This window comes from Eleutherodactylus coqui, chromosome 1, assembly GCF_035609145.1.
Source record: "Eleutherodactylus coqui strain aEleCoq1 chromosome 1, aEleCoq1.hap1, whole genome shotgun sequence".
Taxonomy (NCBI): Eukaryota; Metazoa; Chordata; class Amphibia; order Anura; family Eleutherodactylidae; genus Eleutherodactylus; species Eleutherodactylus coqui.
In genome coordinates this window covers 258,868,217-258,890,138 of record NC_089837.1, presented here as the reverse complement: position 1 = coordinate 258,890,138, position 21,922 = coordinate 258,868,217, and the positions used below count along the sequence as shown (strand labels likewise).

General features: G+C 48.4%; 1 protein-coding gene across 1 annotated transcript in view; it reads left to right on the top strand.

The window, feature by feature from the left end:
* The first annotated feature begins 16,348 nt into the window (after positions 1-16,348).
* UFL1 (UFM1 specific ligase 1) overlaps positions 16,349-21,922 on the top strand; it is a 54,681-nt gene continuing 49,107 nt past the window's right edge. The window contains exons 1-3 of the mRNA XM_066608264.1: positions 16,349-16,485; positions 19,610-19,755; positions 19,849-19,877. Coding sequence (XP_066464361.1) covers positions 16,409-16,485; positions 19,610-19,755; positions 19,849-19,877 — 252 coding nt within the window. The 5' untranslated portion in view covers positions 16,349-16,408. The remainder of the gene's footprint in view (positions 16,486-19,609; positions 19,756-19,848; positions 19,878-21,922) is intronic.

Below are 21,922 nucleotides of genomic sequence, written 5' to 3'. Positions count from 1 at the left end.
TGAACAATACGTTTAATAACTGTGGTGTGGCCCTGAAAAAGTGTCACACAACTTTAGTGTAGCAGAGTTATTAACTCTGGCAGAGCAGGTATTTGCCAGTCAGGAAAGACAATGGCGCAAGCCTGCAGTAAACCGTAGCTGGTTGCGTCTGATTTTTGTACGTTGTCCACGCAGCACACACGTACACGGAGACCTTAGGACTGACACAGGCAGGCCAAATATAATTTCTTTTCCTTTTTTGCAAAGGGAGGGACCCACTGCGTATATTCAATGAACAATAACTTTTAGAACTGTAGTGTGGCCCTGAAAAAGTGACACACAACTTTAGTGTAGCAGAGTTATTAACTCTAGCAGAGCAGGTATTTGCCAGTCAGGAAAGACAATGGCGCAAGCCTGCAGTAAACCGTAGCTGGTTGCGTCTGATTTTTGTACGTTGTCCACGCAGCACACACGTACACGGAGACCTTAGGACTGACACAGGCAGGCCAAATATAATTTCTTTTCCTTTTTTGCAAAGGGAAGGACCCACTGCGTATATTCAATGAACAATAACTTTTAGAACTGTAGTGTGGCCCTGAAAAAGTGACACACAACTTTAGTGTAGCAGAGTTATTAACTCTAGCAGAGCAGGTATTTGCCAGTCAGGAAAGACAATGGCGCAAGCCTGCAGTAAACCGTAGCTGGTTGCGTCTGATTTTTGTACGTTGTCCACGCAGCACACACGTACACGGAGACCTTAGGACTGACACAGGCAGGCCAAATATAATTTCTTTTCCTTTTTTGCAAAGGGAAGGACCCACTGCGTATATTCAATGAACAATAACTTTTAGAACTGTAGTGTGGCCCTGAAAAAGTGACACACAACTTTAGTGTAGCAGAGTTATTAACTCTAGCAGAGCAGGTATTTGCCAGTCAGGAAAGACAATGGCGCAAGCCTGCAGTAAACCGTAGCTGGTTGCGTCTGATTTTTGTACGTTGTCCACGCAGCACACACGTACACGGAGACCTTAGGACTGACACAGGCAGGCCAAATATAATTTCTTTTCCTTTTTTGCAAAGGGAAGGACCCACTGCGTATATTCAATGAACAATAACTTTTAGAACTGTAGTGTGGCCCTGAAAAAGTGACACACAACTTTAGTGTAGCAGAGTTATTAACTCTAGCAGAGCAGGTATTTGCCAGTCAGGAAAGACAATGGCGCAAGCCTGCAGTAAACCGTAGCTGGTTGCGTCTGATTTTTGTATGTTGTCCACGCAGCACACACGTACACGGAGACCTTAGGACTGACACAGGCAGGCCAAATATAATTTCTTTTCCTTTTTTGCAAAGGGAAGGATCCACTGCGTATATTCAATGAACAATAACTTTTAGAACTGTAGTGTGGCCCTGAAAAAGTGACACACAACTTTAGTGTAGCAGAGTTATTAACTCTAGCAGAGCAGGTATTTGCCAGTCAGGAAAGACAATGGCGCAAGCCTGCAGTAAACCGTAGCTGGTTGCGTCTGATATTTGTACGTTGTCCACGCAGCACACACGTACACGGAGACCTTAGGACTGACACAGGCAGGCCAAATATAATTTCTTTTCCTTTTTTGCAAAGGGAAGGACCCACTGTGCCTATTCAATGAACAATAACTGTGTTGTGGCCCTGCCTACACAATTCTGTCCCTGTAGTATCAATGGAGGGTGCAATGCTCTGCACAGACGATTTTTAGAAAAAAAAAAAATATGCAACACTGCTAACAGCAGCCAGCACAGTACTGCACACGCTTAAATTTGGCCCTAGAAAGGACCGTTGAGGTTCTTGAAGGCTACACTCACTCCTAACACTCTCCCTGCCTATGCACCACTTCTGTCCCTAATGCCGGGTGCAATGCTCTGCACTGCCGATTTTGAGAAAAAAAACAAAAAAACACTGCTAGCAGCAGCCTGCACACAGGTAGATGTGGCCCTAAGAAGGACCTTTAGGGTTCTTGAAGCCTACACTGGCTCCTAACGCTCTCCCTACAGCAGCACCAGCACGATAGTACTTTCCCTCAGCTAACTCACAAGGCATGTGTGGCGAGCCGCGGGAGGGGCCGACTTTTATACTCGGGTGACATCTGATCTTCCCAGCCACTCACTGCAGGGGGAAGTTGTAATGCCTTCCCTGTCTTTCAATTGGCCAGAAAAGCGCGCTAACGTCTCAGAGAGGAAACTGAAAGTAACCAGAACACCGCGTGGTGCTCGTTACGAGTAACGAGCTTCCCGAACACCCTAATATTCGCACGAATATCAAGCTCGGACGAGTACGTTCGCTCATCTCTATTCCGTACGTAAAATTTGGACGCTAATTCTTTTGCGCATAGAATTGAATAATTGAGTTGGGACACATTAGCTTTTACTATTTATGACATAATCAATGCTTGTGCCAAATTTCCTGTTTCTATGACACCGGAAAGTGAAGAAATTACATTCCGCACGTAAAATTTGGACGCTAATTCTTTTGCGCATAGAATTGAATAATCGAGTTGGGACCCATTAGCTTTTCCCACTTATGACATAATCAATGCTCGTGCCAAATTTCACGTTTCTATGACACCGGAAAGTGAGAAAATTACATTCCGCACGTAAAATTTGGACGCTAATTCTTTTGCGCATAGAATTGAATAATCGAGTTGGGACCCATTAGCTTTTCCTTTTTATGACATAATCAATGCTCCTGCCAAATTTCACGTTTCTATGACATTGGGAAGTGAGAGATTTAGATTATGTATGTAAAATTTTGACGCCAATTCTTTTGCGCATAGAATTGAATAATCGAGTTGGGACCCATTAGCTTTTCCTATTTATGACATAATCAATGCTCCTGCCAAATTTCCCGTTTCTATGACATTGGGAAGTGAGTGATTTAGATTATGTATGTTAAATTTCGACAGCAATTCTTTTGCGCTACAATTGAATAATCGAGTTGGGACCCAATTTCTTTTCCTATTTTGGAGATAATCTATGCTTGCGTCAAATTTCATGTTTCTACGACATCGGGAAGTTGGAGAACTTTTGGCGAGTCAGTCAGTCAGTGAGTGAGTGAGTCAGTGAGTTAGTTAGTCAGTGAGGGCTTTCAGCTTTATATATATATATATATATATATATATATATATATATATATATATATATATATATATATATATATATATAATTTACTAGGTTTATTTTTTTAACTATTGGGATTCAGGAGTGATCATATACATATCTATGCATTACATGCTACACTTATAAATAACGAGTAGCCTAATGACAGTAGCCCATTAGATCACTGATACAAGCGATCTGTATATGGAGACACACAGAGAAGATGCATATAATGCTTCTATGTCCTTTCTGGGAAAAGCAATTGCAGGCTTCCCTAGATTTTCACGAAATGCAGAATCAGTGGCTGGAGTGGGAAGGGGATGATATGTTTGCTGCTCTACAGATCTCATGTATCACCAGCAGTGTGTGGCGTGGTAAATGTGTAAGAAGGTCTATTGACAGCTGTGCACCAATCAGATGTGAGCTGATGCCCAATCAGTTGACAAGGCTGAGAATTACTGCTGGGAGCAGAGACGAAAAAGCTGCTGACATTGTGGCCTGGCTAGAGAACCTGTTACAGTTGTAGTGGCCCAGAGTTGGCACTACAAAAATAATTGTGGTCACTTGTATTTAAATATGTGTATATGTATTTAAAAAGGTTTAATTCCTGTGTGTAACTGACTGAAGAAGCTGTTTGACAACCCACTTGGCTATCAATTCCTGTATTCCCATTGGCCTGAGTTCAACTGAACAACAGGACAGGGATTGGAGGACTCGGCAGTTGAAGAGAGAAGAAGGAAAGACGAACACAGCAGGAGAAAGAAGTGCGATGGGAAGGTGAAGGTATGAGTACAGAAGGAGTATTGTATTGAAGGGAGAGAGATTGTGTGTGGAGAAAAGGATAGAGGAAGGAAAAAGGAGAAGAAAGATATAAGGGAAGAAAAAATTGGATCTACGCTGATGCAGTTAGAGAGGAAAGCAGAAGGGCAAAGCACAGCATACAGAGGTGGTTCCTGTAATTAACTACCTCAAAGAAAAGCAATACCATCTATATGAAATTCTATTTATTGAAGACATAGTAACATAGTATGTTAGGCTGAAGGGAAACAACATCCATCTAGTTCAGCCCCCCCCCCCCCCTCCACCTTGTTAATCCAGAGGAAGGCAAAAAAAAAACAACGAGGCAAAAGTTAATTTAGCCCATTTGGGGAAAAAATTCCTTCTCGACTCCATAATGGCAGTCAGAGTAATACCTGGATCAACATTTGATAGTTCCTACCTGACTCCAAGACCGGGATCAACAACCCCGGTTATTTAATGTTGATATCCTGTAATATCATAGCGCTCTAGAAAGGCATCTAGTTCCCTCTTAAACTCCTCTATCAATTTTGCCATCACCACGTCCTCAGGCAGAGAGTTCCACAGTATCACTGATCTTACAGTAAAGAACCCTCTTCTATGTTGGCGATGAAAGCTTCGTTCCTCTAGGCGTAGAGGATGCCCTCTTGTTACCGTCGCAGTCCTGGGTATAAACAGATAATGGCAGAGATCCTTGTATTGTCCCCTAATGTACTTATACATAGTTATTTGATCACCCCTTAATTGTGTTTTTTCCAGTGTGAAAAATCCAATGATACAACCCTGGTCTCAATAGTATCCCTAAAGATAAGAAATAGTGGTCTGTCTATCATGTGACTTAGTTCCCTTAGAACCCTTGGATGTATTCCATCTGGGCCCGGCGATTTGTTGATTTTAATCTTCTCTACCCGGCTCTGTACTTCCTTCTGAGTTAGGCAGGTGACATTTTGCGGGGGGTTCGTTTTATTCCCCTGCATCTCGTATGACATTCCATTTTCCTTCAAGGATACACTTGAGAAAAAACTATTTAATAGATTCGCCTACCTCCCATCATCTTCTATGATTTCTCCTGCATTATTTGTTAAAGAGCCACTGCTCTAAGTGTAAAGTCTTTAATCATGTATATAATTGAAGAATAGTTTAGGATTATTTTTGCTGTCTTTGGCAATCAGTCTCTCTGCTTCCTCCTTTGCAGTTTTGATCTTTTCTAGAGATGAGCGAGCACCAAAATGCTCGGGTGCTCGTTACTCGGGACGAAATTATCGCGATGATCGAGGGTTCGTTTCGAGTAACGAACCCCATTGAAGTCAATGGGCGACTCGAGCATTTTTGTATATCGCCGATGCTCGCTAAGGTTTCCATTTGTGAAAATCGGGGCAATTCAAGAAAGTAATGGGAACGACACAGCAACGGATAGGGCAGGCGAGGGGCTACATGTTGGGCTGCATCTCAAGTTCCCAGGTCCCACTATTAAGCCACAATAGCGGCAAGAGTGGGCCCACCCCCCAACAACTTTTACTTCTGAAAAGCCCTCATTAGCAATGCATACCTTAGCTAAGCACCACACTACCTCCAACAAAGCACAATCACTGCCTGCATGACACTCCGCTGCCACTTCTCCTGGGTTACATGCTGCCCAACCCCCCCCCCCCCCCCGCATGACGCAGTATCCACAGCGCACACCAAAGTGTTCCTGCGCAACCTTCAGCTGCACTCATGCCACACCACCCTCATGTCTATTTATAAGTGCGTCTGCCAGAGGAACCGCAGGCACACACTGCAGAGGGTTGGCACGGCTAGGCAGGGACCCTCTTTAAAAGGGGCGGGGCGATAGCCCACAATGCTGTACAGAAGCAATGAGAAATATAATCCTGTGCCACCGCCATCAGGAGCTGCACACATGGGCATAGCAATGGGGAACCTATGTGCCACACACTATTCATTCTGTCAAGGTGTCTGCATGCCCCAGTCAGACCGCGTTTTTTTATAAATAGTCACAGGCAGGTACAACTCCGCAATGGGAATTCCGTGTGCACCCACAGCATGGGTGGCTCCCTGAAACCCACCGGCTGTACATTAATGTATCCCATTGCAGTGCCCATCACAGCTGTGGTAACGTCCGATTAAATGCAGGTGGGCTTCGGCCCACACTGCATGCCCCAGTCAGACTGGGGCTCTTTAGAAGTGGACACGTAGTTACAACTCCGTGTGGACCCACGGCATGGGTGGCTCCCTGGAACCCACCGGCGGTACATAAATATATCCCATTGCAGTGCACAACACAGCTGATGTAACGTCAGCTGTAATGCAGGTGGGCAAAAAATTAATTGGATTACACTGTAGGCGAGGGCCCCAAAAAATTGGTGTACCAACAGTACTAATGTACCTCAGAAAAATTGCCCATGCCCAACCAAGAGGGCAGGTGAAACCCATTAATCGCTTTGGTTAATGTGGCTTAATTGGTAACTAGGCCTGGAGGCAGCCCAGTTAAAATAAAAATTGGTTCAGGTGCAAGTTTCAACGCTTTAATGAGCATTGAAACGTATAAAAATTGTTTAGAAAAATTATGTGACTGAGCCTTGTGGGCCTAAGAAAAATTGCCCGTTCGGCGTGATTATGTGAGGTTTCAGGAGGAGGAGCAGGAGGAGGAGGAGGAATATTATACACAGATTGATGAAGCAAAAAGGTCCCCGTTTTTGATGGTGATAGAGAAGGATGCTTCCATCCGCGGGTGCAGCCTACGTATTGCTTAGGTATCGCTGCTGTCCGCTGGTGAAGAAGAGAAGTCTGGGGAAATCCAGGCTTTGTTCATCTTGATGAGTGTAAGCCTGTCGGCACTGTCGGTTGACAGGCGGGTACGCTTATCCGTGATGATTCCCCCAGCCGCACTAAACACCCTATCTGACAAGACGCTAGCCGCAGGACAAGCAAGCACCTCCAGGGCATACAGCGCGAGTTCAGGCTACGTGTCCAGCTTCGACACCCAGTAGTTGTAGGGGGCAGAGGCGTCACCGAGGACGGTCGTGCGATCGGCTACGTACTCCCTCACCATCCTTTTACAGTGCTCCCGCCAACTCAGCCTTGACTGGGGAGCGGTGACACAGTCTTGCTGGGGAGCCATAAAGCTGGCAAAGGCCTTGGAGAATGTTCCCCTGCCTGCGCTGTACATGCTGCCTGATCTCTGCACCTCCCCTGCTACCTGGCCCTCGGAACTGCGCCTTCTGCCATTAGCGCTGTCGGATGGGAAGTTTACCATCAGTTTGTCCACCAGCGCCCTGTGGTATAGCATCATTCTGGAACCCCTTTCCTCTTCGGGAATGAGAGTGGAAAGGTTCTCCTTATACCGTGGGTCGAGCAGTGTGTACACCCAGTAATCCGTAGTGGCCAGAATGCGTGTAACGCGAGGGTCACGAGAAAGGCATCCTAACATGAAGTCAGTCATGTGTGCCAGGGTACCTGTACGCAACACATGGCTGTCCTCACTAGGAAGATCACTTTCAGGATCCTCCTCCTCCTCCTCAGGCCATACACGCTGAAAGGGTGACAGGCAAGCAGCATGTGTACCCTCAGCAGTGGGCCAAGCTGTCTCTTCCCCCTCCTCCTCATGCTCCTCCCCCTCCTCCTCCTCCTCAACGCGCTGAGATATAGACATGAGGGTGCTCTGACTATCCAGCGACATACTGTCTTTCCACGCCTCCCTTTCCGAGTGCAAAGCGTCTGCCTTTATGCTTTGCAGGGAACTTCTCAAGAGGCATAGCAGAGGAATGGTGACGCTAGTGATTGCAGCATCCCCGCTCACCATCTGGGTAGACTCCTCAAAGTTTCCAAGGACCTGGCAGATGTCTGCCAACCAAGCCCACTCTTCTGTAAAGAATTGAGGAGGCTGACTCCCACTACGCCGCCCATGTTGGAGTTGGTATTCCACTATAGCTCTACGCTGCTCATAGAGCCTGGCCAACATGTGGAGCGTAGAGTTCCACCGTGTGGGCACGTCGCACAGCAGTCGGTGCACTGGCAGATTAAACCGATGTTGCAGGGTCCGCAGGGTGGCAGCGTCCGTCTTGGAGTTGCGGAAATGTGCGCTGACCCGGCGCACCTTTCCGAGCAGGTCTGACAAGTGTGGGTAGCTTTTCAGAAAGCGCTGAACCACCAAATTAAAGACATGGGCCAGGCATGGCACATGCGTGAGGCTGCCAAGCTGCAGAGCCGCCACCAGGTTACGGCCGTTGTCGCACACGACCATGCCCGGTTGGAGGCTCAGCGGCGCAAGTTCGTGGGCAGTTCGTGGGCCGTGTGCCTCTTATCTCCTAAGCTGAGTAGTTTCAGCACGGCCTGCTGACGCTTGCCCACCGCTGTGCTGCCACGCCGCGCGACACCGACTGCTGGCGACGTGCTGCTGCTGCTGACACATCTTGATTGCGAGACAGAGGTTGCGTTGGAGGAGGAGGGTGGTTTAGTGGAGGAAGCATACACCGCCGCAGATACCAGCACCGAGCTGGGACCCGCAATTCTGGGGGTGGGTAGGACGTGAGCGGTCCCAGGCTCTGACTCGGTCCCAGCCTCTACTAAATTCACCCAATGTGCCGTCAGGAGATATAGTGGCCCTGCCCGCCTGTGCTTGTCCACGTGTCCGTTGTTAAGTGGACCTTGGCAGTAACCGCGTTGGTGAGGGCGCGTAGAATGTTGTGGGAGACGTGGTCGTGCAGGGCTGGGACGGCACATCGGGAAAAGTAGTGGCAACTGGGAACTGAGTAGCGCGGGGCCGCCGCCGCCATCATGCTTTTGAAAGCCTCCGTTTCCACAAGCCTATACGGCAGCATCTCCAGGCTGATCAATTTGGCAATGTGCACGTTTAACGCTTGAGCGTGCGGGTGCGTGGCGACGTACTTGTGCTTGCGCTCAAACAGTGGCGCTAGCGACGTCTGGACGCTGCGCTGGGAGACATTGCTGGATGGGGCCGAGGACAGCGGAGGTGAGGGTGTGGGTGCAGGCCAGGAGACGGTAGTGCCTGTGTCCTCAGAGCGGGGTTGGATCTCAGTGGCAGGTTGGGGCACAGGGGGAGAGGCAGTGGTACAAACCGGAGGCGGTGAACGGCCTTCGTCCCACCTTGTGGGGTGCTTGGCCATCATATGCCTGCGCATGCTGGTGGTGATGGCTCCCCAGCTGATCTTGGCACGACAAAGGTTGCACACCACTGTTCGTCGGTCGTCAGGCGTCTCTGTGAAAAACTGCCACACCATAGAGCACCTTGACCTCTGCAGGGTGGCATGGCGCGATGGGGCGCTTTGGGAAACGGTGGATTATTCGGTCTGGCCCTGCCTCTACCCCTGTCCTCTACGCGCGTCCTCGCCCGCGTCCACGTCCTCTAGGCCTACCCCTACCCATCAGCATGGTGTATTACCAGTAGTGCAGAAACAGAACGCTGTAATTAAATGTGCCGCTTATTGGCCTGTGGTTGGAGGCTGACTTCGCTTACCGAACGCACAGCAGAGCCAGGAAATAATTTTGCGCAAGCCTGCTGTAACACTTAGCTGGCTGCGTATGAATTAGGAGGACAACTACACCCAGCACAGACCCAGTACACTGAGGACAGTCACAGGCAGCCCAAATAGATTTCTTTTCCCAAATGTTTTTGGAAAGGCCCACTGCCTATATTCAATAAATATATGTCTTCTGTCCCTGCCTCACCACTACTGGCCCTGGAGTATGTAAAATAACTGCAGACTGTTGCACTGTGGACTGGAATACAACGGTGATGTAACAGCCAACACAGAGCCAGGAAATAATTTTGCGCAAGCCTGCTGTAACACTTAGCTGGCTGCGTATGAATTAGGAGGACAACTACACCCAGCACAGACCCAGTACACTGAGGACAGTCACAGGCAGCCCAAATAGATTTTTTTTCCCAAATGTTTTTGGAAAGGCCCACTGCCTATATTCAATAAATATATGTCTTCTGTCCCTGCCTCACCACTACTGGCCCTGGAGTATGTAAAATAACTGCAGACTGTTGCACTGTGGACTGGAATACAGCGGTGATGTAACAGCCAACACAGAGCCAGGAAATAATTTTGCGCAAGCCTGCTGTAACACTTAGCTGGCTGCGTATGAATTAGGAGGACAACTACACTCAGCACAGACCCAGTACACTGAGGACAGTCACAGGCAGCCCAAATAGATTTTTTTTCCCAAATGTTTTTGTAAAGGCCCACTGCCTATATTCAATAAATATATGTCTTCTGTCCCTGCCTCACCACCACTACTGGCCCTGGAGTATGTATAATTACTGCAGGGCGCAATGCTCTGCATGGCCGATATACAAAAAAAAAATGTGCAACACTGCAAAAAGCAGCCTCCACACTACTGCACACGGTTAGATGTGGCCCTAAGAAGGACCGTTGGGGTTCTTGAAGCCTAAAATACTCCTAACACTCTCCCTATAGCAGCTCCGGCACCAACAGCACTTTCCCTCCTCTATGTCAGAATAAATCTGTGGCGAGTCGCGGGAGGGGCCGATTTATATACTCGGGTGACACCTGATCTCGCCAGCCACTCACTGCAGGGGGGTGGTATAGGGCTTGAACGTCGCAGGGGGAAGTTGTAATGCCTTCCCTGTCTTTCTATTGGCCAGAAAAGCGCGCTAACGTCTCAGAAATGAAAGTGAAAGTAACTCGAACATCGCATGGTACTCGTCACGAGTAACGAGCATCTCGAACACGCTAATACTCGAACGAGTATCAACCTCGGACGAGTACGTTCACTCATCTCTAATCTTTTCCTTACATAATTTGTTTTTTCCCCTGTATGTTTTTCTTCACTGCCTTCTTATTTTAATAACGCTTTCTTTTTTTTGCTTATTGCCCCCCTTACAGTCTTGTCGAGCCACATTGGTTTCCTTCTACTTGTCGTTCTTTTATTTTTAAAGGGTATGAGGTGCTCACATGAGGTAATTATGATGTTTTTAAACTTCCCCTAATTGTCGCCTATACTATTATTTTTGAGGAAGCTGTTGCCGATAGTAGTTCTGAGCTGACCAAATTTTGCTTCACTAAAGTTTAGTTTTTTTGTCGCTCCCTGAGAAGGCTTTCTATTGAACAACAGATGGAAATGAATTATATTGTGGTCATTATTTCCCAAGTGTCCCTTAACCTGCACCCCCGTGATTCTGTCTGGTTTGTTAGTTAATAATAAGTCCAGAGTGGCCCTCCCTTTAGTTGGCTCCCGTACAAGTTGGGTAAGGTAGTTATCTTTAATTGTTCTCAAGAACTTATCACCCCTGAGAGATTTGCAGTTTTTATCTTCCTATAGTGTATCCGGATAATTAAAGTCCCCCATAATAATTACTTTATTGCGATTTGACACCTCTTCTATTTGCTTTAGGGTGAACACCCACTTGCGTTTTTTAACGCTGCGATATCGCTGTGTTATTTTAATGCGAAAACGTATTAATAAGGGTGAACACACACATGCGTTTTTTCAACACTGCGATATCGCTGCGTTTTTTTTAAGGCAATTGTCAACGGGACTTTCTAATGTTAAAAACGCATTGCAAGTTTGTGCTTTGCGATTTTTGTGCGATGCGTTTTTAACATTAGAAAGTCCCATTGACAATTGCCTTAAAAAAAACGCAGCGATATCGCAGTGTTGAAAAAACGCATGTGTGTGTTCACCCTTATTAATACGTTTTCAGTTTAATCTTTTCGTGGCCTATAGAAAACCAGGAGTTTGTTATTTTTCCCTCCCTGTATTTCTACCCACAGAGATTCCACGTGTTCATCTCCTACACCTATATCTTCTCGTAGCCCCTGAATTAACTAGGATTTAACATACAGACATACCCCTCCCCCTTTTTGGTTCCCACGGTCTCTTCTAAAGAGATCGTAACCCTGTAAATTCACCATTCAATTGCACTTATCATCAAGCCATGTTTTCGTTATTCCTACTATGTTGTAATTTTCTTCAGACATTCTTGCTTCAAGCTCACCCACTTTACTGATCAGACTTCTTGCATCCGTTGCCACACAATTTATACTGTGGCTGTTGTTATTTTTTGTATTCATTATGCTACTTATGGTCCTATCAGCTGTTCTATCAATTCTAACTGTACTAACCCTATCCCCCGCTCGACCCCATTGCCAATGCTTGGTCCCAGGTCACTGTTTCCTCCCATTACTCTTTTTGCCCTGCCCCTAATCCCTAGTTTAAACACTCCTCCAGCCTTCTAGATATCTTCTCTCCCCAGCACACCTGCCCCCTCCCCATTGAGATGCAGCACGTCCCTACTGTAGAGCCTGTAGCCGACAGCAAAGTCAGCCCAGTTCTCCAGGAACCCAAACCCTTCCTTCCTACACCAACTCTGGAGCCACTTGTTTACCTCCCTAATCTCCCGCTGCTTTTCTGGTGTGGCTGGTGGTACGGGTAGTATTTCCGAGAAAACTATCTTGGAGGTTCTAGCCCTAAGCTTGGATCCTAGGTCCCTGAAATAGTTTTAGAAGGTCCTCCATTAACCACTAACTTGGCCTTTGGTGCCAATGTGCAACAGTAATCTGTCAACCCGATCTGCGATGTGTAGAACTCAAGCGCCAGAAAGATAACACACCGTTTGACAATCCCGGTCTTTGTGGCAGATTGCCCTGTCTATCCCCTTTATAATTGAGTCCCCCATCACTAGGACCTGCCTAGCTTGCCCTGCGCTACCCATCACCTTCTTACTGGGGCAGTCCTCTCCCTGGCTTTCAAAGGGCATGTCGTGCTGCAGTGATGCTGACCCCTCATCTGCCAGCTTTTGCAAACTTATTGGGGTGTGTTGGTTCAGGACTAGCCTCCCTAGTTCTCTTCCCTCTACCCCTTCTGTCACCCAGCTTGCTGCCTGCTCCCCCTGCTCTCCTGAATTACCGTCCACCCCCACATTTACCCCAGCGAGTGCCTGCTCAGTGAGCAGCAAACTCCTTTTCATATTGTGAATGTATCTCAGTGTTGCCAGTTGCTCATTTAGATCCAAGATTTGGGCTTCCAAATGTGCGACATGCATGCATCTTGCGCAACAGTATGCATCCTCGATCGGCTGATCAAGGACACATGCATTGCACAAGTAACACACTTGACGGCATTGTCAAGCATGGAGCACATTCAGTGGGGATCTACAAATTTACTTACAGAAGTAAAGAGAATCAGCTAGATCACACTCCTCACGTGCCTCCACCTGTTCGCAACCACTGACGTGCCTCCGTCTATTCGCAACCACTGCTGTCTCTCAGTCACAACTGATTTGCTTCACTTACACACTTACTCTCTTATACCCCCTTACTTACACCCCCTCCCTTACACACTCACTTATACACAAAATATACTTATATGCCTTTGTCAGCAGCAGTCTTCTTGACAGCTCCTCTTTATCCATGTGACGTCACCTGCAGGCTCAGCGTCGGGACCTCTCTCCCGATGGTCGCACTCTAATGCCTCCTGCTTCTCCAGGACCTGCTTCTCCTCTCCCTGACGGACAGATCCTCCAGCAGCTCTACCCCAGAGGCTCTCCTGGTCTTCTTGTGGCTCTGGTACCGCTCCGACGCTCCTGCTCCACGGACTCCCACTAACGTCACTTCCAGTATTGAAAAATATTTTTTTTCCTGTTTCACCATTTACACCTGGAAATCCCTTCTTGCCACCATAACACCTGCACTGAAGTACTACACCGCCCTCCAGGGGAAGAGACTACATCCCCCATTTTATAAATTCTTTTTTATTTTTTATTATTTTGCCCGGAGCAGGTTTTGGCTTATATACAGGCTTGCATCACGAACTTGACATTTATTACCACCATACCTTGCCCAACTGACGGGTAGCACCAAAAAGAAATGCCAAACTAAAAGACTTAATTTACACACGGATGGCCGCCGCCAGTTTGTGTGAGTGGGAAAAGCTGCGGAGCCCCCGCCGCCATACTACCACCAAACCCCCTCCACACTCTGGCGCACCACACTACTGGGAAACAGAATCAAATATTCTATGATGAAACAAAGGTGGACATAAAAAGTGGCAGCAGCTCCGGCCCCATGGAAAGCAACGGAAGAACTTTGTAGCCCTCTGCTGTGGCTGTGACAAGAGGAATCACTTTCAGCCACGGCAGGGAAATCCCTTCAGCCTCGGCAGGGAAATCCCTTCGGAGGCGGAAGGTGAAAGCCTTAGGTAGTTTTGACAGCTGCGGCGGGGAAGAATGGAGTCACAGCACTTATGTGAGACTGTTTTCAGATGAAAACACCTCGCATCCACGCATTTACATCCATGGCAAGGGTGATATCTGTCCGTGAATCATGGCCCAATATCGCTCTTGCCATCCATGTGAAACCCCTGATGCGAGGCGTTTTCATATGAAAACCACCTCGCATCACTGCGAGGACTCCCTTCATCCCCGCGCCACGTTTGAAGGGATCGCAGAGTTCTCCCATTGCGTTCAATGGCCCCATTGAAAAGAATGGGCAATATCGCAAAAAGAATGGATACGCGGCAATTTTTTTTTCTCGCAACATCGTAGAAGTGAAAACATCGCAGATGGGAATGAAACCATGAAAAATCATTGGTTTGATCACTCAGTGTTTTACTCACTCTCGCATTGTGCGATTCCCTCGCCATTGTGAAACCCCCCGAAGTGTGTCCCCAACATTTGGGAGGTCTGCAATCGTCAGTGTGCTAGATATAGTCAAGAATAAATATGCATTATAGTGTTGTCTGTTCCTTCAATTTATTTGTTCCAAAATGAAAGAACATACGTCTCCATGTCAGAGAAAAAATGAGTGTTTGAAAACTGCCGTTTTCCATGAGCTCGAGGAGCGCGCCCAGCAGCAGTCCACCAGCAGGGGGCGCAGTACATAAGTGTACAGAGTGGAGTACATATAATATACGGCGATATGTCCATTAGTCTTTTACACATAGGATGTAATGGCAGAGTCGGAGCACGATACATTACTATATGGCATTCCCTGCTAGTTCTCCCTGCAGTGCCCAGAGCAGCGCCTGGTGGCATATTAACATTTTCCACCCCAATTCTGCCCTAATTGGCAACTCCAGCAACCTGATTGGTTGTTTGGGTTCGCTGGATGTGCACGAGGATAGAGTTACAGAGATGTGCACGTGCTGAGCCGTCAGTGGCAGTGATTAGAAGCTCGGTGCCCATGTTTATGCAACACACATGGCGTGTTGTGTGAATATGATGCATATTAGCATGTATTACTGTGTGGATATGTGTGTAAGGCTACTGCGTGGTGGTGTGCTAGCATGTGGGCATGGGTGTATGTAGTTTGCATGTATGTGTTGTGTTTTTATACAGTACATGTGGTGTGGTTGTGTGTATGTGGTACATATTAGCGTGTGTAGGCTGTGTGGTGTAGCCAGAGCATATAAGCGTGTGGTTCTCTGTGTATGTGTAGTCGTGTGTATGCGGTATGTGTGGTGTACTAGCATGAGGTTATGTGTATTCAGTACGTTGAAGCATGTGTAGGCTGTGTATGTGTTGTGCAAGTGCATGCTCCTGTTTATGCGGTACGTGTGGTGTGTGAATATGGCACATATTTGTGTGCGCGCGCGGTGCATATTAGCACGTGTTTGAGCACACGTGGTGCATATTAGCACGTGTTTGAGTAGAGCACTGCATATTAGCGCATGTGCGTGCGTGGTGCATATTAGCACATGTGGTACATATTAGCGCGTGTGCGTGCGATGCATATTTGAGTGGGCATATTATTCCGTGTGTGTGCGTACATTACTGTGTGTTTTGCGCGCACTTTAGCGTGTGTACATTAGCGCTCAAACACGCTCTAATATGCATCGCATGCACATGCGCTATGTACCACACGTGCTACTATGCACCGCGCACTCACCTGTGCTAATATGCATGGTGCGCCCACACAAATATGTGCCATATTCACACACCACACATACTGCATAAACAGGACCACGCACGTGCACAACACATACACAGCCTACACATGCTTCAACGTACTGAATACACACAAGCACATGCTAGTACATACCGCATACACACGACCACACATACACAGACAACCACACGCTTATATGCTCTGGCTACACCACACACAGCCTACACGCTAATATGTACCGCGTACACACGACCACACCACATGTACTGTATAAAAACACTAACACAACACATACACGTAAACTACATACACCCATGAACACATGCTAGCACACCACCATGCAGTAGCCTAACACACATACCTGCATACACACATATTCACACAACACACCACATGTATTGTATAAACATGAGCACCGAGCTTCCGTGCACATCTCTGTAACTCTATCCTCCTGCACATCCAGCCAACCCAAACAACCAATCAGGGTGCTGGAGTTGCCGATTAGGGCAGAAGTGTTGTGGAAAAAGTTAATATGCCTCCTGGCTGTGGTCTTTTGGCCCCTTCCGCCCGCCGTAGTGTGACGTGTGTTTGAGCTGCAGGAAGCTTTCATTTCAGCACCACAGACATGTCTGCCGACTGGGAAGAGATCCGGCGGCTGGCGGCTGACTTCCAGAGAGCGCAGCTCAGTGACAGTGTGCAGAGGTGAGAGGCCGCTAATGGCTGCACTACCGGGCCGCAGATGTGACCGGCAGCAGCGGCACCCGGGCTTGTATCGTGTGAGCAAGGGGTTAACAAGAGGCAAAGCTTACAGTTTAGTCTACAAAATATGTCATGCAACTCCCCCATGCTTCTGTGAGGCACCAAGTCTGTCAGCTGGGATATAGCAGGTCCTCACATCTACCATCTGCAGGGGATCAGCTGGGATATAGCAGGTCCTCACATCTACCATCTGCAGGGGATCAGCTGGGATATAGCAGGTCCTCACATCTACCATCTGCAGAGTACAGGCCGCAGGTACTGCTGTGTCTGCAGGGGATCAGCGGGGTGATAGCAGGTCTTCTCATCTACCACCTGCAGAGTACAGGCCGCAGGTACTGCTGTGTCTGCAGGGGATCAGCGGGGTGATAGCAGGTCCTCAAATCTATCCTCTGCAGAGTACGGGCCGCAGGTACTGCTGTGTCTGCAGGGGATCAGCGGGGTGATAGCAGGTCTTCACATCTACCATCTGCAGAGTACAGGCCGCAGGTACTGCTGTGTCTGCACGGGATCAGCCGGGTTATAGCAGGTCTTCACATCTACCATCTGCAGAGTACAGGCCGCAGGTACTGCTGTGTCTGCACGGGATCAGCCGGGTTATAGCAGGTCTTCACATCTACCATCTGCAGAGTACAGGCCGCAGGTACTGCTGTGTCTGCACGGGATCAGCCGGGTTATAGCAGGTCTTCACATCTACCATCTGCAGAGTACAGGCCGCAGGTACTGCTGTGTCTGCAGGGGATCAGCGGGGTGATAGCAGGTCCTCACATCTACCATCTGCAGAGTACAGGCCGCAGGTACTGCTGTGTCTGCACGGGATCAGCCGGGTTATAGCAGGTCTTCACATCTACCATCTGCAGAGTACAGGCCGCAGGTACTGCTGTGTCTGCAGGGGATCAGCTGGGTTATAGCAGGTCCTCACATCTACCATCTGCAGGGGATCAGCCGGGTGATAGCATGTCCTCACATCTACCTTCTGCAGGGGATCAGCTGGGATATAGCAGGTCCTCACATCTACCATCTGCAGGGGATCAGCTGGGATATAGCAGGTCCTCACATCTACCATCTGCAGAGTACAGGCCGCAGGTACTGCTGTGTCTGCAGGGGATCAGCGGGGTGATAGCAGGTCTTCTCATCTACCACCTGCAGAGTACAGGCCGCAGGTACTGCTGTGTCTGCAGGGGATCAGCGGGGTGATAGCAGGTCCTCAAATCTATCCTCTGCAGAGTACGGGCCGCAGGTACTGCTGTGTCTGCAGGGGATCAGCGGGGTGATAGCAGGTCTTCACATCTACCATCTGCAGAGTACAGGCCGCAGGTACTGCTGTGTCTGCACGGGATCAGCCGGGTTATAGCAGGTCTTCACATCTACCATCTGCAGAGTACAGGCCGCAGGTACTGCTGTGTCTGCAGGGGATCAGCGGGGGGATAGCAGGTCTTCACATCTACCATCTGCAGAGTACAGGCCGCAGGTACTGCTGTGTCTGCAGGGGATCAGCTGGGTTATAGCAGGTCCTCACATCTATCCTCTGCAGAGTACGGGCCGCAGGTACTGCTGTGTCTGCAGGGGATCAGCGGGGTGATAGCAGGTCTTCACATCTACCATCTGCAGAGTACAGGCCGCAGGTACGGCTGTGTCTGCAGGGGATCAGCCGGGTTATAGCAGGTCTTCACATCTACCATCTGCAGAGTACAGGCCGCAGGTACTGCTGTGTCTGCAGGGGATCAGCGGGGTGATAGCAGGTCCTCACATCTACCATCTGCAGAGTACAGGCCGCAGGTACTGCTGTGTCTGCACGGGATCAGCCGGGTTATAGCAGGTCTTCACATCTACCATCTGCAGAGTACAGGCCGCAGGTACTGCTGTGTCTGCAGGGGATCAGCTGGGTTATAGCAGGTCTTCACATCTACCATCTGCAGAGTACAGGCCGCAGGTACTGCTGTGTCTGCAGGGGATCACCCGGGTTATAGCAGGTCTTCACATCTACCATCTGCAGAGTACAGGCCGCAGGTACTGCTGTGTCTGTAGGGGATCACCCGGGTTATAGCAGGTCTTCACATCTACCATCTGCAGAGTACAGGCCGCAGGTACTGCTGTGTCTGCAGGGGATCAGCGGGGTGATAGCAGGTCTTCACATCTACCACCTGCAGAGTACAGGCCGCAGGTACTGCTGTGTCTGCAGGGGATCAGCCGGGTTATAGCAGGTCTTCACATCTACCATCTGCAGAGTACAGGCTGCAGGTACTGCTGTGTCTGCAAGGGATCAGCGGGGTGATAGCAGGTCTTCACATCTACCACCTGCAGAGTACAGGCCGCAAGTACGGCTGTGTCTGCACGGGATCAACCGGGTTATAGCAGGTCTTCACGTCTACCATCTGCAGAGTACAGGCCGCAGGTACTGCTGTGTCTGCAAGGGATCAGCGGGGTGATAGCAGGTCCTCAAATCTATCCTCTGCAGAGTACGGGCCGCAGGTACTGCTGTGTCTGCAGGGGATCAGCGGGGTGATAGCAGGTCTTCACGTCTACCATCTGCAGAGTACAGGCCGCAGGTACTGCTGTGTCTGCACGGGATCAACCGGGTTATAGCAGGTCTTCACATCTACCATCTGCAGAGTACAGGTTGCAGGTACTGCTGTGTCTGCAGGGGATCAGCGGGGTGATAGCAGGTCTTCACATCTACCACCTGCAGAGTACAGGCCGCAGGTACGGCTGTGTCTGCAAGGGATCAGCGGGGTGATAGCAGGTCTTCACGTCTACCATCTGCAGAGTACAGGCCGCAGGTACGGCTGTGTCTGCAAGGGATCAGCGGGGTGATAGCAGGTCTTCACATCTACCATCTGCAGAGTACAGGCCGCAGGTACTGCTGTGTCTGCAGGGGATCAGCGGGGTGATAGCAGGTCTTCACATCTACCATCTGCAGAGTACAGGCCGCAGGCAGCTCTTTTCAGTTAGTCTATAGGCTGCAGCTCTCGCTGTAGTTTGATGGTGTGCTATTGGACTTGTTCTCACAGCAGCATCACATAGGGGTAGACACAGACTTTAGTTTTTCAGGGTGTTTCTTTTCTCTTAGGTTATCTGAACGCAACTGCATTGAAATAGTTTCCAAACTAATTGCTGAGAAGCAGTTGGATGTAGTACACACTCTCGATGGGAAAGAATACATTACACCATCGCAGATTTCTACGGAGATCGGAGATGAACTTCAGGTTCGAGGTGGTGAGTACACGAAACTGGTTTACTCAGAGGAATCCCCACGACTACTTCCCAGTAACACCAAGTAATGGAGATGTGTTCTTTTCTTCTCTTTAGGGAGAGTGAACATAGTTGAACTTCAACAGGTAAGTTAAAAATCATAAAGAGATGCAATCTGTCAACTCCATCACAGTAAATATCAGATTGATGAAGGCTCGATCTAAGGTCACCCATCTGTTATCCCATTTCCTTCCATGTCACAATTGTAATGGTCCAAAAAAATTGAAAAGAAGGAATTCTTTCTTTCTTATCTCTTCCTCTAGATTCCCTCAGTAGTAGCTGTGGGATACATTAACCCAGCATGTAATAGTGTGGTCAAGAGCTGCACCAGCACCGTAATACAAAATGCATGTGCCTGGAACCACAACATGAGCTTAATGAAATTCTTAGTTGCCTCTAGCAACCAATCACAGCGCAGCTATCAGTTTGTATTGTGCTCTGGTAAATTGAAAGCTGAGCTGTGATTGGTTGCGTTGGACAACTAAGGCTGGGCTCACATGACCGGATTTGAATTGTGGATTCCGCGATCGGTGTCCGCGTGACCTTTCTGCGGTAAAACACGTCCGTTGAAAGGCGTACATTTTAGAATTTTTCTTCACACTCGTGGATATGAATTGTGTATTCCATGAGCGGAAGGAAGATCGCAGCATGCTCTGTTTTACCGCAGAATCCATGCGGAAGGCCTCCATTGATGTCAATGGAGGTGTCCGACCCATAGCCCATATACAATTAACATTGCGTATGGGCTGCAGGTAAGCGATGGCACGGGAAATACAAACCAAAGAGAAAAAAGAAGTTTATTGTGCATGACCCCCTGATGTGCCTTTTGCGGTCATCTGCAATACAGTTCAGTGAGGTATGCAGGGTCACTGACCGGGCTCACAGCCGAAATCCGCTGTGGGCATCCTGTATGCGGAATCCAACCCACATGTGCGAGCCCGGTCTAAGACCGTTTTTATTTTGGATCGTTTCATAAGGCCTCTTTAACATGGGTGACAGCGAAATCATGGTGATATTGTAGCTGTGTTTCTGTGATTTTGCAGCATCAGTGATGCGTTTTTCTTAGGGAAAAATCGTGCTTCGCTGCTGCCAGTGATAAAATCGTGCGATTTTTATTTTTTGTTATTTTTGTGAGAAGGTTAAGCCTTACCCCTAAAATAAGCCCTAGCTGCATTCCCTGAAATAAAGAAAACTTACCTAAAAGGCTCTGGTCAGAGTCGTCCTGCTGCTCTCCAGAGCTCCGCTGGGCGTCCTGCAGACCTCGTTCACCCAGAGAAGATCACTTAGTGGTTGCAGGATTCAAAAATCCCGCCTCCAGGAAGCGATGGCTCTGATTGGCTGAGTAGCGCTGGATAAACCAATCAATGCAGCGCTGAATGAACCAATGCAAGGGCTCTGATTGGTTCAACCAGCTCTGTGTTGATTGGCTGAGCAGAGTTTGAAGAATCAATCATGTTGTGAAGGCGAGATTTATGAATTGGCTGAGCCGCAGCATTGATTGGCTAGTTTATAAATGTGAAGGAAACCATAGGAAAGCATGGGCTTCACATACATGCGATTTGTAGTGCTGTCGCATCGCGAGAAAATGGCACGATTTTGTCGTCCGTCTGAAAGCGGCCTAAATCTGCCCCTCGTGCCTCCAATTTTTTTTCCCCCTGTGTTTCGACCCCACATTTCCTTATATGTGTGTGTGTTTAACCCCTACAGCCAGGTTATCTCCCCCCCCCCCCCCCCCCCCATTTCTCCTCTACACACAATGACTAAAAATGACAGCTGTAAAGTCAGTATTCCCAACTCAGTTTCAAACAGCTGTAGCTCCGGGTCTGTAAGGGCTACAGACATAATTATGGTGTAATTTTAAAGCCAAGAATCCTAAATTGACAGTAAAATCCTGGTAGCCCTGATATAACGGGGGCTGCAGCAGTTTATATTAGAATGAGCGCTGTTCATCCAAAACTGTAATGTCCTCTTCCTGCAGAAGGAAGAGCGCTCGTCCTAAACTGCTGGGGGTAATGCTTCCTGTCTTGCTGTGTTATAGAAACGTCCCCTCTGTTTGTCCTGTTGGTATAACTATGACCATGTGGCCACAAATCATCACAGGCAGGTCATTTTCGGCATATTCTTTCTTATG